The sequence below is a fragment of the Hemiscyllium ocellatum genome, chromosome 32 (assembly GCF_020745735.1).
Source record: "Hemiscyllium ocellatum isolate sHemOce1 chromosome 32, sHemOce1.pat.X.cur, whole genome shotgun sequence".
Lineage (NCBI taxonomy): Eukaryota > Metazoa > Chordata > Chondrichthyes > Orectolobiformes > Hemiscylliidae > Hemiscyllium > Hemiscyllium ocellatum.
Window position 1 is genome coordinate 51,361,863 of NC_083432.1, and position 15,163 is coordinate 51,377,025.

The 15,163-nt window shown below is 47.8% G+C and overlaps 1 protein-coding gene across 7 annotated transcripts in view; it reads left to right on the top strand.

Annotated features, from left to right (window-relative positions):
- The window catches only part of ezh1 (enhancer of zeste 1 polycomb repressive complex 2 subunit), a 57,048-nt gene that overhangs the window by 18,390 nt on the left and 23,495 nt on the right, over positions 1-15,163 (top strand). For 2 of the 7 annotated variants that reach the window (XM_060849005.1, XM_060849011.1), the window contains exons 1-7: positions 2,320-2,372; positions 8,881-9,015; positions 9,564-9,696; positions 9,965-10,093; positions 11,420-11,539; positions 11,708-11,828; positions 13,989-14,153. In XM_060849005.1, the coding sequence (XP_060704988.1) occupies positions 9,571-9,696; positions 9,965-10,093; positions 11,420-11,539; positions 11,708-11,828; positions 13,989-14,153 (661 nt within the window). In that variant the 5' untranslated portion in view covers positions 2,320-2,372; positions 8,881-9,015; positions 9,564-9,570. Of the gene's footprint in view, positions 1-2,309; positions 2,373-6,359; positions 6,377-6,527; positions 6,600-8,880; positions 9,016-9,563; positions 9,697-9,964; positions 10,094-11,419; positions 11,540-11,707; positions 11,829-13,988; positions 14,154-15,163 lie in introns of those variants that run through there. The other 5 variants (XM_060849006.1, XM_060849008.1, XM_060849007.1 and 2 more) reach the window with 5 other exon arrangements.

The following is a 15,163-nucleotide window of genomic DNA, read 5'->3' on the forward strand; positions in this document are numbered from 1 at the left end:
AATTTCCTGTTCCTTGGATGCTGCCTAACCTGCTGCACTTTAACCAGCAACACATTTTCAGCAAGCTCCAATTTGAGGTTAGATTCCCTACAGCATGGAAACAGGCCCCTCGGCCCAACAACCTCCCGAAGAGCAACCCATCCGGACCCATTCCCGTACATTTACCCCTGACTAATGCACCTAATTCTACAGGCAATTCTAGCATGGCCAATTCATCTAACCTGCACATCTTTGGACTGTGGGAGGAAACTGAAGCACCCGGAGGAAACCCACACAGACAGGGGGAGGATGTGCAAACTCCACACTGACAGTTGCCCGAGGCGGGAATTGGATCCAGGTCCCTGATGCTGTGAGGCAGCAGTGCTAACCACTGAGCTGCCCATTTCAACTGTGTCCATCCCCCTGCAGTTTCCTTCCCCATCCTATGCATCATAATTGCCTTTCCCCTAGCTATTACTCTTGCCCTGTGGTCTATGCCTATCCCTTTCCATTGCTAAAGTAAACATAACCAAATTGTGGTCACTATCATCAAAGTGCTTATCTACATCCAAATCTAACCCCTGGCCTGGTTCATTATCCAGTACCAAATCCAATATGGCCTCGTCTCTTGTTGGCCTGTCTACATACTGTGTCAAGAAACCCTCCTGCACACATTGGACAAAAACTGACCCATCTAAAGTACTCGAACTTATAGTGTTTCCAGTCAATATTTGGAAAGTTAGAGTTCCCCATAACAACTACCCTGTTACATTTGCTCCAGACCAAAATTACCCTTGCAATCCTTTCCTCTACATCTCTGGAACAATTTGGAGGCCTATAGAAAACTCCCAGCGGGGTGACCTCTCCTTTCCTGTTTCTAACCTCAGCCCATACCACCTCAGTAGACGAGTCCTCATCAAATGTCCTTTCTGTCTCCATAACACTGTCTTTGACTAACAATACCATATCTCCCCCTCTTCTAATGCCTTCCCTGATCTTGCTGAAACATCTAAATCCCGGAACCTGCAACAACCATTCCTGTCCCTTCTTTATCCATGGTTCTGAAATGGCCAAATCATCGAAGTCCCAGGTACCAATCCATTCTGAGTTCACCCACCTTTTTCCAGATGCTCCTGGCATTGAAGTAGACACACTTCAAATCACCTTCCTACCTATTGGTACGCTCCTGCAGCCTTGAAACCTTATTCATGACTTCACTCTCAACCTCCTGCACACTGGAGCTACAATTCAAGTTCCCATCCCTCAGGCCAGGTGTTAGATATGGGAAGAGTGACCACAATTTGGTTACGTTTATTTTGATGATGGAAAGAGACAGGTATATACTGCAGGGCAAGAGTTATAGTCGGGGGAAAGGTAAATTATGACTGTTTAGGCAAGATTTAGAATGCTATGGGAATTGGGGATTGGAGTTGGTGCTGTGGATGGCACTCTGGGGGTGGGGTTGGTGGTGGTACTGAGTATGGTGTGGGTGGTGCTGTGGGTAGGTTCTGGCACTGGCACTGTGCAGTGTTGCGGGGTAGTGCTGTGGGGGCTTCTGTGGGGATATTGGTGGTGCTTTGAGGGGTGGGGTTGTGTGGAGATAGTGCTGTGGGGGTGGAAGTGCTGCTGTGTGTGGGTGTGGGTGGTGTTGTGGAGATGGGAGTGTTGCTGTGGGTGGTCCTGTGTGGGTGGGGCTGGTGCTGTGGGGGTGAGGCAGTGGAAATGGGGGCGGGGTAGTGCTGTGGGGGTAAGGTAGTGGGAGTCAGGGCAGGGTAGTGCTGTGGGGTGGAGTTGTTACTGTAGGGGTGGTGCTGTGGGGGCGGGGTTGTGGGGGTGGGGCTGTTTCTGTAGGGATGGTGCTGTGGGGTAGGGGTGGTGCTGTGGGGTAGGGGTCGGCTGTTTCTGTGTTGTGTGGGTGGGGGTGGTGTTGTCAGGGCGGGGTGTTCCTGTGGGGTTGGTGCTATGGGGAGGGGGTGGTGCTCTGGGTGTGGGGGTGTTCCTGTGGGGGTGGGGGTGGAGGTGGGGATGGTGCTCTGGGGGTGGGGGTGGTGCTCTGGGGGTGTTCCTGTGGGGGTGGGGGTGGTGCTCTGGGGGTGGGGGTGTTCCTGTGGGGGTGGGGGTGGTGCTCTGGGGGTGTTCCTGTGGGGGTGGGGGTGGTGCTCTGGGAGTGTTCCTGTGGGGGTGGGGGTGGTGCTCTGGGGGTGTTCCTGTGGGGGTGGGGGTGGTGCTCTGGGGGTGTTCCTGTGGGGGGTGGGGGTGGTACTCTGGGGGTGGGGGTGTTCCTGTGGGGGTGGGGGTGGTACTCTGGGGGTGGGGGTGTTCCTGCGTCACTTGCTGCCGTGAGACGCTCCGGGCCCCGAGCGGCGGAGATTCCGGACTCAGTCTCTGTGACGGTAGGACACGGGGGGGGGACGTGTAGAGGGAAAGGGGCCGAGCGGCGGAGCCCCTGGGGGCGTGTAGAGGGAGAGGGGCCGAGCGGCGGAGACCCTGGGGGCGTGTAGAGGGAGAGGGGCCGAGCGGCGGAGACCCTGGGGGCGTGTAGAGGGAGAGGGGCCGAGCGGCGCAGCCCCTGGCCCGGTTGCTGTCCCTCCGGGATCTGCCTGTAAAGCGGCTCCGGCTCCGGCTCCGGGTGCACGGTCTCCCCGCGGCCGCTGCTGTGGAACCGGCTCCCGGCGTGAGCTCTCCCCGAGGGAGGCCGGTCCCCGGGCCCCGGCTCCCGGCCCCCGTGCCCCCCAGCCCCGTTATTTAGTACATTTACTAAGGGGGTGTCTCCCTCTCCCCCCTCCCTCCTCCTCACCCTCCTCCTCGCTCCCTCTCCCTCACCCTCACCCCCCTCCAGGAAACAGCACACCCCCACCCTCACTCTCTTCCCGCAAACAGCCCACCCACTCCCCCACCGTCACCCTCACCCACACCCTCACCCTCACCCACACCCTCACCCACTCCCTCACCCTCACCCACTCCCTCACCGTCACCCACACCCTCACCCACTCCCTCACCCTCACCCTCACCCACACCCTCACCCTCACCCACTCCCTCACCGTCACCCTCACCCACTCCCTCACCCTCACCCACTCCCTCACCGTCACCCACACCCTCACCCACTCCCTCACCCTCACCCACTCCCTCACCCTCACCCACTCCCTCACCGTCACCCACACCCACTCCCTCACCCTCACCCACACCCTCACCCTCACCCACTCCCTCACCCTCACCCACTCCCTCACCGTCACCCACACCCTCACCCACTCCCTCACCCACTCCCACACCCTCACCCACTCCCTCACCCTCACCCACTCCCTCACCCACACCCACTCCCTCACCCTCACCCTCACCCTCCTCTGGAACAATGGCCCTTCAGCCCCATTGCTCAAACTGATCACCTTCAGAAAGTCCAGATAAACATCAACTGCATTACACTAACTGAGGGCTAATCAATTTGTTAAACATAATTTGCATGAAACAAATTCTTTACCTTTATTATACTTTACCAAATGTTAATGAATAAAATACAGAAGCAGGCCTTCTGCCCATCGATTCTATGCTAATAGAGATGGCACTAAATTTACACTATGGAATTATAGAATCCCTGGGCCCATTTTCCAACACCTGGCCCACAGCCTTGAATGTTATGACATTTCATGTTTCCCACATGAACTCCCCGCCCAGGCAGTGCATTACAGACTCCACCATTTCAGGTGAAAAAGTTTCCTTAAATCCCCTTGAAACCTCCTGCTTTTCACCTTAAAATTATGCCCCTTGTTATTGACCCTTCAACTAAAGGGAACAGCTGCTTTCTGTCCACCCTGTCCTTGCCCTCATAATCCTTTACACCTCTATTCAACCTTCTCTGCTCTTAAAAAACCCAGAGATTCTCCAGCCTCTATTTATACTTAATCTGCTCCATCCCAAGTAACAACCTGGTAAATCTCCTCTGTAACCCTCCAGTGCAATCACAGCCTTCCTGTGATGCAGTGACCAGGACTACACAGTATGGCTCCAGTATGACCTCCCTTTTCTTACAATCTTTGCTATGACTGATATGTCCCACAAGTCTGTTAACTACCCTCTTAACCTGCCCTGCCACCTTGAGGGATCTATGGCTAAGCACCCACAAGTTCCCTCTGAGCTTTTTATTGTACTGTCATTCATTGAATATCTCTTTGTTTTCTTACTTCTTCCAAAGTGCTTTGCTTCACATTTATCAGGGTTAAATTTTGTCACAGAATATTGCTCTTAAAATATTCCCCTTTATTGAACTGTCTGGTCAAGAATGATCATATTTATCACTTTCCACATTTTTTGAACAAGAGTAGAATGTTTGCAGCTCTCTAGACCTTTGACACCAATCTATATCCAAGAAGGATGGAGAGATTAGAACTAAAGCCTAACTTCCCTCAAAAACCTGAGATCCAAACACCGTGCTTTTCTGACTGTCAGACCTGCCAATCCTATTTGTCCAGGCCCTGCCTCCTCCTGGCCTTCTCCATTAGCTGCACCCTCTCTAGTGAAGACCAATAGGATAAATTATATTTAAATGGCACATTTAATGGATTAAAACATCTCAGGAAGCTTCACGGGAGATTTATAAAATTTATCCTGGATCAATAAAGAGATGTAGGATGACCAAAAGATTGGCAAAGAGAGAGAACTTTTAAGGAGAGTCTCAGTGAGAAAAGTCAGAGGCCTAGAGAGAGTGAAAGAAGCTTCCAGCATTGGTTCTCATAGGGCTGGGTAACAGCAAAGACAGGTTGCAGCAGGAAGGTGTGGCTGACTGGATGGATGAGGGAGAATCAACCACAGTCAGTCACACAAGCTGTCCCCATGTGGCAGTGGTGAGAGAGACTTCAGTCTGGGGAAGAGGCAGAAACCCATATTCAATGGATCAAACAGTTGCAGGAAAGCTGGGGGTGGATTTACGGAAGAACAGGACATGATGGGGTGGGGGTGTTGGTGTTTTGCAGAGAGAGTTGACAATAGCAGATTTAAAGGAGAGAAAAAGACAGAATACCCGAAGAGAGAACTATTTGATAATATGGAGACCAGGAGTCAGAGTGAATAGGGTGAAGGAAACTAGAGGCAGATCTTCTGGACAAGCTGAGCTCTGAGACAGTGTGAGGGAAGAGTGATTCAAAACTAACAAAAGATGTGAGTTCAGGGGAGGGCCAGGGGATAACTTTAGAAGATATTTGTGTTTGGGACAGAGAGGGTTGTGGCAGAGGAAGATGATTGGTTGGACTCATTCTTATCAAAGAGCCTGAAGTTCCTCATGTTTATTGCTGAAGGTAAGGGGAGAGGGGTTTAAAAAGACACTATGCAGGAAAGAAAAGAACCCCAGGATTATCTTTCATTTGAGATCATTCTGGAATAGTCAGCAATGTTAAGATTAGAGTAGTGCTGGAAAAACACATCAGGAATCTGATGAAGGGCTTTTGCCCAAAACGTCAATTTTCCTGCTCCTCAGATGCTGCCTGACCTGCTGTGCTTTTCCAGCACCACTCTAATCTTGATTTTAATCTCTAGCGTCTACAGTACCCACTTTCGCCTAATTAGCAATATTAGTCATGTGAGCAAAACCCAGTAGTGTTTCAGCCAGATCAGGGGAATGACTAAACTGGGTTATCATTGCGTCCTTTTAGATCTGTGTCCATTGAACTGACCAAAGCAGAAATAACTTATATTGAGGGGCAGACAGAGCGGGCAGGACGATGGTTTCATTGGGGTCTAGTTTGTCAAAGCTGAATATCATGGTGCATATAATCAAATCAGTGACTGTGTAAATGTAACACACAGAGAGCTAGGGGCTAGAGACAGCTGGAATTTTGAAAGTGCATTTGAAGCAAATGTGAATCAGGCTGAAGAGTCACTGGACCCGAAATGTTAACTCTGCTTTCTCTCCATGGGTGATGTCGGACCTGCTGAGTTTCTCCAGCGATTTCTGTTGGTGTTTCAAACTTCCAGCATCTGCTATTCTTTATTTAATTTTAATTAATTGGGTCTTTTTTTCCCAGAGGCAGATACAGGAGGAGATTGGGCTGAGGTCTGCAAAAGGGAGTGTGGGTGATGAGCAATGGGGTCTGGGTGGTGAGGGACAGGGCGTGTGGGTGGTGAGGGACAGGGCGTGTGGGTGGTGAGGGAGTGTGGGTGGCAAAGAAGTGATCAGAGATGAGCTGGGGATGGGGTGTGTGTGTGTGTGGAGTTGATGTGATAGGTCTGAAAGCCTCCATGAATGGCCATGCACATAGAGAGCAAAGACAGAAGTGGGACGTTGAGTGTGGACCATGTGGAGATTGGAGAGGTGTTAAACGAACATTTCTCATTGGTTTTCACTCAGGAAAAGGAGAATATTGTAGAGGAGAAGAATGAGGAATGAGATATTCGACTATAAAGGATCGAGGTTAGTTACGAACAGGTGTTATCAATCCTCAAAGGAGTGAAAGAAGTCAAGTCCCTTGGACCGGATAGGATTTATCCGAGGAGTCTCTGGGAAGTTAGGGAAGAGATAACAGAGCCTTCGCCTTTGATATTTGAGTTGTCACTGTCTACAGGTTTGGTACCAGAGGACTGGAGGATTGCACATGCTATGCCCTTGTTCAAGAAGAGCAGTAGAGACGACCCAGGTAATTATAGACCAGTGAGCCTTATTTCTGTTGTAGGAAAGTTTTTGGAAAGGATTATAAGAGATAAGATTGATAATCATCTAGTAAACAACAATTTGATTTCGTCAAGGGCAGGTCGTGTCTCACAAACCTCATTGAGTTTTTTGAGAAGGTGACCAAGCAAGTAGATGAGGGTAAGGCAATTGACGTGGTATACATGGACTTCAGTAAAGCCTTTGATAAGGTTCCACATGGTAGGCTGTTGGAGAAAATGCAGAGGCATGGAATTGAGGGTGATTTAACAGCTTGGATAAGAAACTGGCTTTCTGAAAGAAGGCAGCAAGTGGCAGTTGATGGAAAATATTCAGCCTGGAGTCTGGTGTGCCACAAGGATCTGTTTTGGGACCACTGCTGTTTATAAATGACTTGGATGCAGGCATAGTGTGGATGGATTAGTAAGTTTGCAGATGACACTAAAGTCGATGGAGTAGTGGACAGAATGGAAGAATATTACAGGTTGCAGGGGAACTTGGATAAACCACAGAATTGGGCTGAGAGGTGGCGAATGGAGTTCAATGCAGCTAAATGTGAGGTGATGCACTTTGGGAAGAATAATAGGAAGTCAGAGTACCGAGTCAATGGAAAGATTCTTGGTACTGTGGATGTGCAGAGGGATCTTGGAGTCCATGTACATAGATCCCTGAAAGTTGTCACCCGGGTGGATATTGCTGTTAAGAAGGCATATGGTGTGTTAGTTTCATTGGTAGAGGGATTGAGTTCCAGAGCTGCAATATCATGCTGCAACTATACAAAACGCTGGAGTGGCCACACTTGGAATATTGTGTCCAGTTCTGGTCCCCATATTTCGGGAAGGATGTGGAAGCATTGGAAAAGGTGCAGAGGAGGTTTATCAGGATGTTGCCTGGTCTGGAGGGAAGGCCTTATGAGTAAAGGCTGAGGGGAGTCTTCTCTCATTGGAAAGAAGAAGGCTAAGAGGGGATTTGATAGAGACATACAAGATGATCAGAGGATTAGATAGTGTAGACAGTGACAGTCTTTTTCTTAGGATGATGATATCAGCTTGTACGAGGGGGCATAACTGCAAATTGAGGGGTGATAGATTTAAGACAGATGTCAGAGGCAAGTTCTTTACACAGAGAGTGGTAAGGGCGTGGAATGGCCTACCTACCAATATAGTCAACACAGCCACATTAGGGAGATTTAAACAATCCTTAGATAAGCACATGGATGATTTTGGGATAGTGTAGGGGGACGAGCTGAGAATAGTTCACAGGCTGGCGCAACATCGAGGGCCGAAGGGCCTGTTCTGTGCTGTATTTGTCTTTGTTCTATATGGTTTCAGTAAGGTGTTCAGGAGTAGACTGGTAGGGATGGTGTTAAAACCAGTGAGGAGGAGAGGTTTGGTGCAGAGACTGAAAGAGGAAAGCAATGAATAAATCTCTGAGAACATTTGGCTTAAATTTAGGATGGTGGTAAAATCATGATTTTGAAAGAGGTGAGAGGGTGGAACAGGGTAAGATTCTCAGAGAGCAGCAAGTCCCAGTGGATTAAAGAGTTGGGACGGGTATGTTCCACATCATTACCATGACAGCCATGTTTGAGCAGTCATAAAAGGCATGAGGCTTTATTTAAAGGGAAAGTGTCACCAACACTTGCCTGAGTTTCTATTTTTTTTGTGATATTATGTGCAATCATCCATAGAATGTTTATAGATGGCAAGTGTCATTCTAGTGTGGAATCCTCTCGTCGGAGCTATTACAAGTAGACCTTCACACAAATTCAAAGTTGAGTTTGTTAGACTTTTGGAAAGAAGAAAGTGGATTTGAGGTTACACCAGATGAACCATAGAACAAACAAACAACAAAGAAAAGCTACAGCCCAAGAGCAGGCCCTTTGGCCCTCTAAGTCTGAGCTGATCCAAATGTACTGTCTCAACCTGTCGCCCAATTCCTAAGCATCTGTATTCCTCTGCTCCCCATCTACTCATGCGTCTGTCTAGATGCATCTTAAATGAATCCACCGTGCCTGCCTCTACCATCTCTGCTGGCAATGCGTTCCAGACACCCCCCACCCTCTGTGTAAAGTACTTATCGCGTGTATCCCCCTTAAACTTTCCACCTCTCATCTTGAAAGCGTGACCTCTCATTATTAAATCCTTCACCCTGGGAAAAAGCTTGTCTCCATCCACCCTGTCATGATTTTGTAGACCTCAATCAGGTCCCTCCTCAATCTCCTTTTTTCTAATGAAAACAAACCTAACCTATTCAACCTCTCTTCATAGCTAGCACCTTCCATACCAGGCAACATCCTCGTGATATTGTATTGAATGATGAAACAGGCGGAATGGCTGACTCCTGTTCCTATGTTGCTAAAGGTCTTATTGCTAATGGACATTGTGGAGTGGGGCCGGGAAATGGTGAGTTGATGGGTAAGATGAGTCTCCATTGGGTGCATTGGACAGGAAAGTGGTTCTGGGAGTGAGATCAGTCACTTGGGACTTCTGTCTTGATAAAGCCAGAGTGGAGCTGTCTGCATTTTGAACAGTCAAGTCAGAAATGATAACAGCAAGATCAAAGCACTGGAAGGTTGAGGAGAGACTTGGCAGAGTGTAGTATTTAAGAAAGGAAGAATAAAAGGAGAAGATCTAGATTTAGAAGGAATAGAGTGAAAAATAGTTTAAAAGAAACAGCAAAGGCAGAAATAATCTGATGGACTCAGGTCTGCAGTGATGTGTGAATAGAATAAATTACAGACTTATCTGCAAAATATTCAACTTGTCTCTGAGCCCTGATGACTGGCCCCACAAGAATATCTTCTTTTTGGTTTGGAATAGGTCTCACTCTTTGAGTCCAGCATTCGGGGGAGGGGTTGGATGTAGGTTACCCTCTCCCAGTGGCAGGGGGAGCATTGCCCACTCTGCCCCCTGTCCTGGCACGATGCTGATTGCTATGATCTGGTTTCCAGGCTGAGGATGGAATCTGAACCCTCTCAGAATAAACCGTTGGCCAATCTGTCGATGGACTGGCGGAAACGAGTCAAGTCTGAATACATGCGCCTGCGACAACTCAAACGCTTCCGGAGGGCAGATGAAGTGAAGGTAATGGTGGGTGTGTCATATTCACAACTGCTTCAGGTTGTGGTGCTGCCTCACTTTGTGCACAGGCTCTGCACACTTTCCATTTCCAGGGAGTGGCTATGGGTGAGGAAGGGAGTCACCCACCACACACACATGCAGAAACTCATTTCTCAAAGAAATTGTCAAGCTGCCAAGGGCATGGAGTCTAGTTAGATGGTGAGCCCAAGGTGAGACACTAAACATTTCTGCATCCCCCTCTAACCAACTCTTGTTCCCTTTCTATGTGAAGGAAATGTTTGTCTGTAACCGCAACAAGATCAGGAGCCGAACTGAAATTCTCAATGAAGACTGGAAGAAGCTGAGAATTCAGCCAATAGCTGTCAGCACCATGCGAACTACGAGCTGTGGCAAATGGAAGGTAGATTATCGCGTGAAATCCAGCTGACTCAGTATTCTGTGCCAACTGTGCCACAGGGTAGTGTGTTTGCAGGAGCTGGGGGAGGGATGTTGTATGTGGGATGGAGGGGGAAGGCAGTCAGTGATGGACTGCTACATATTGCAGCTGGCACCTCACTGAGGGCTTTGTATTCACAAATTGCACAGTGACTACATCGATACTTATTGTGGCTGTGATTTCAATCTCAGTGGGTTTGCTATCTACATCCATTTAAGGAATGGAGACTCCAGGGGCTCTAACTTTCAGCTTTGTGTCTGCACCTGTGCACCGAGGAAGCAGACAGCTGACCTCCCTCATAACATCAATTCCCTTCCCCCACCTCTCAGAGCCCACACTGTGGCCCCCTCTCACCTTCCCCCACCCCCTGACACATGGGAGGCTTCTTATTGGGAGGGGAATTGGTGCCAACTCTGTACTGAGGTCATCAGGTGGATGCCATAGAAAATGAATTCCCTGATTGGTGCTGTTAATCTGGTTCAGTCAGGGAGCCCTGGCTGACAGATATAAACAGGAGTATCAGGGTGCTGTTCACTCTGCGAGCTGGCTCTGAGGGAGCTGGATCAGTGTCAAGGACCTTCCAAGTATAAATAAAGAGTGACCTAGTGATGAAAGACTGGCCTCTGTGGAGTTATTTCACACTTTGTCCTGGGGTTTACCCTCCACTTGAGTCTCCCCCCGTTTTTTCTCATCTCAATCGATCGTTCTAACCCTCCATTTCTTTCTCCCACATGAAATTGTCTCGCTTTCCATTCAAGCCATCACATTCACTGCAGTTGCTCCCTGTGGGAGTGAGAAAACATTCTGACCTCTTGCTGGGTGAGGAAGTTACTCCTGAATTCTCAGTTGCATTTCTTAGAAAAAGTGAACAGATGGAATTGAGAAATAGTCAAATACACAGTTGCAATTTCCATTCCCTTTTCCTGTCAGCGGCTCTGTCATTTGGAAACCTGGCATCCCACCTTACCAGTGCACACAATGTGGCACCAGCCTATGCCTCTGACAGCTGAAACCACTTGCTCATGGTCACTGGCACTATTACCCTCTGTCACATCAACGTCATGTGGAAAGACCAAGTGACAAGATCAAACTCAATCAATTAATCCAGAGCCAGGCAGCTTGCGCAATGTCACTGACACCTCCTCCTTGGGCCCCAGGCATCAGCAGGTTCCCTGCTCCACACAGGAACATCTCTGTACATTCAGCTATAACAGAGCAATGCCTGATCGAGAAGCCATATCTCCCTGAGCTCACCTGCATTCTCCTCACTGCTTCTTTCCTTCATTGCAGTGTACAGTCGAGAGTTTATTCCTAAGCTTCAAGAGTCAGGCAGTCATGCAGAAGATGCTGAGTCCGGTGGCCATGAGTCCAGTGATGTATTCCTGGTCTCCTCTCCAGCAGAATTTCATGGTACGTTGGTCAGGGTGCTGTTGTGTGATATGAGGAAGTGGCTCTATTGCATTTGTATTTGGGTGTAGGTGGGATCACATTTGTAGCAATTATTATGGTTTATTTCAAATAAATATATAACATTACAGTATGTGACGTTCCTCAGTAATGCTGCTTGTTATAATGCAGGTAGAGGATGAGACTGTCTTGCACAATATCCCATATATGGGAGATGAGGTCCTTGAGCAGGATGGCGTTTTTATTGAGGAACTGATCAATAATTACGATGGGAAGGTGCATGGAGACAGAGGTAAGTTGCTACATCTCATTCCTGTCACAACTTTACAGTATAGACCAAAAAAATACAATTCAATGAAATGTACAGCGTAGAATCAGGCTATCTGGCCCAATAAGTTCATGCTGGGTCAAAAACAAAGTTCTTGACAAACTCATCGGGTCTGACAACATTTGCAGAATGAAAAACACAGTTAACATTTTGAGTCCGGTGACCCTTCATCCATCCCTGCTGGGACTTAACTTCCTCATGAGCGCACTCCTGGCTTTCATTATCTCAATCAATCATTCTAACCCTCACTTTCTTTCTCTCACATGAACTTGTCTAATTATCCCTGAAAACCATTACATTCAATGCAGCTGGTCCCTATGTGAGTGAGTCCCACATTCTCACCACCCTCTGGATGAGGAAGTTACTCTTGAATTCCCAGTTGCATTTCTTGGTAACTATTTAGTATTGACAGCCTTTAATTCTGCTCTTCCCCACATCTTTCGGTATCCAATTTGTCAAAATCCTTCACCATTTTACATCAAACCTTTTGAACAACCATTGACATTCTTTTCTTCAGAGACAGATGACTCAACAAGACCATCCATCCTCTCCTGATCTCTTTACAATTCCTGTGAATTCCTGCAGTTTCCATCTTGTTCCTGCTTGAAGTAACCGCTGATCAGTTATGAGCAAGTATCAAGAGTTGGGGCAGGAGATTCAATGTCGTGAACAACTGAAGTGGGGAAATGTTTCCCAGTTTGGGGGGAGTTGGGAGGTTGGGGTAGCTGCTGATGTTACCATTGATGAAGGCACGGGAATATTACACATTGTGATTCAGTCAGTGATGAGACAGAGCCCAGAATATTCAGATTCTCTAGGTCTGCTATTCAGTTCCAGCTTGGCTCATTGTCTCCTTCAATTAGCCATTTCTCCTGACCTCTAAATTCTCTTAGGCTCCAAATGTCTAATCAATCTGAGCCTGGAATATATTCCAAGATGGAAATCATAGCTCTGTGTTGAACTTGCAAGGCTCTGCCTGAAGATATGTTTTTCTCATCTCAGTCTGACATATCAGTTCAATTATGACTGTGTCTCCTCAATACCAATGTGGAAAGACTGCTGAAAGACAAATCCAAACCTGATCTTTGGGGATAGAGTTGGTGGTGAAAACCTCTGGGTGGGTATCTCCCCACCCTGCATCAGTCATGGTCACAATCCAACTGCTAGGATAACAATCCAATCAGTGCCATCTCCCTGCATGTACCCAGTGGGATGCTGAAATAACCGACTGTTTTAAGAGCCAAACCTCTTCATTTTCCTGAATGGCCTCCCCTTTACTGTTCAAGTTTTTGTGATCCTGGGTTGCTCAGTTCTCTTTTGATTTCTGTGGCTTGCTTTTCATCTGGTCGGATGAGAGAGCACTTTCTTCACTCGCTACTTGGATAATTCAAAGTGACCTGAGCAGTGGGTTATATTACACCCAGGGGAGGGCTGATACCCTCAAGGTGTATTACCCCTTCCCTGTTGTTTTAAAAAATGGTTCACTCATGCCCTTTAGGAAAGAAAATCTGCCATCCTTACCTGATCTGGCCTACACGTGACTCCAAACTGGCTGATTCTGAAATAGCAGAGCAAGCCATTCATTTGTATCAAATCAGTAGAAAGTTTAAAAACAAGAGTGACCTGGCAGTGATGTGGCAAGTGGGAATGACAACTGCTAATTCAACCTGGTCATCCTGCAAGGCCCTCCTTGCTAACATCTGGGGACTACAGTCAAATTCAGGAGAGATCTTATACTCACGGAATCATACTGTATGGACAATATCCCTGACATCCCCATCACCATTCCCGGATATATCCTTTCCCCTCAACTGGACAGACCCAGCAGAGATGGCAGCACAGTAATATACAGTCAGGAGGATTTGCCTTGGGAGTCCTCAACATTGACTATGGACTCCACAAAACAAGGAAAGGGCCAGCTGGTTACCACAGAGCCCCCACTACCACCTCTCAGCCGATGAATGAGTGCTGTTCCAATTGGAATAACACTGAGGAATCTCTGAAACCATGTTATAAAGTAGTCTGTTACCAGATGTGATATTCGATGGCAGCTGCTGAGATTGAGTTTTGAGATGGTGTTTATGTTCACAGAATACTTGAGATTAACAGCTCTATGTTTTGCAGAGTGTGATTTTATCAGTGATGAGATCTTTACTGCACTCGTTCGTGGTCTCATTCGGGAGTCAGATGATGAAGTTAAACCAACAACTCCCTCTCGCACCAACAGCCGACAGAATATGAAACGAGGACAGGATGAGTTGCAGTGCAGCGATCAAAATGCTGAGGATGGTGAGTTTTAACAGACCCATCCTAATGGGAGTTTATCTTATTCACTGCCATGACTCAGTGTCACTGCCTCGGTCAATGTTTATTGCTCATCCCCAACTGCTCTTGGTAATGCCACCTGCTGTCACCACTACAGTCCTTGGGGTGTTGGTATCTCCCAGTGCCATTACGGAGAGCGTTCTGGTTTTTTAAGCCAATGAATGAACTTTTTTTAAAAATGAAATTCTTGCAGAGCTGATTGAAAGGAGCTAAGACAAGAATTGGGTTCAAGTCTTTCAGGGATTTCATTGAACAGTCTTGGAGAGAGAGGTCACTGTGTCTCAGCTTTTTACAGCTACTTGTAACGAATTGCTGTTTGTGGGATCTTCCTCTGCTTAAATTAGCTGCTGTATTTCTCCATTACAACAGTGACAATACAGCTGGTTTGCAGGGTCCCAAGCCCAGAGATAACTCCCCTGTGTGAATCTTCATCCCCCAGTCCTCCTCCTCCTTTCTGTCTCTCCAGTCGGCAGGCTGAACCTTGCTGCGGTTCTCTGTGGCTTTGAGCTCCTCCTGGTTGCCTCTGGTCTCAACACAGCACCCTCCCTAAATCACAGTGCCAAGGGCAGTGCCCATCTACGCCATCCTGGGACAATTCAGACTGCAGCTGAGACACCAAAAGTCACTTTCTCCCTGACAGTCGTTATTCTGTCCAGAAGGCAGTGGAGGCTGGGTGACTGATTTCTAATTGATGGAGAGAGGTAGGTGATTGTTCCAGACAGGAAAGTGCACGTCAGCCAGGATCTTACTGAATGGACAGGGGTTTGGAATGGCCTATTCCAGATGGAATCCTATGTTTCTGTAAGTCAAAGCCCCTTTAGGACAAAGGAGAGAAAGTTCTAGAGAGCCAAGGCAGTTGGAGGAGTTTGTAGAGATTGGGCTTGGAGGGAATCAGTGGTTTGGCTTTTCCAAAGTGAAGGGAGGGAGGTCAAAGGCGAGGTTGAGAGAATTGGAGAGGCCACTGAACCTCCTTT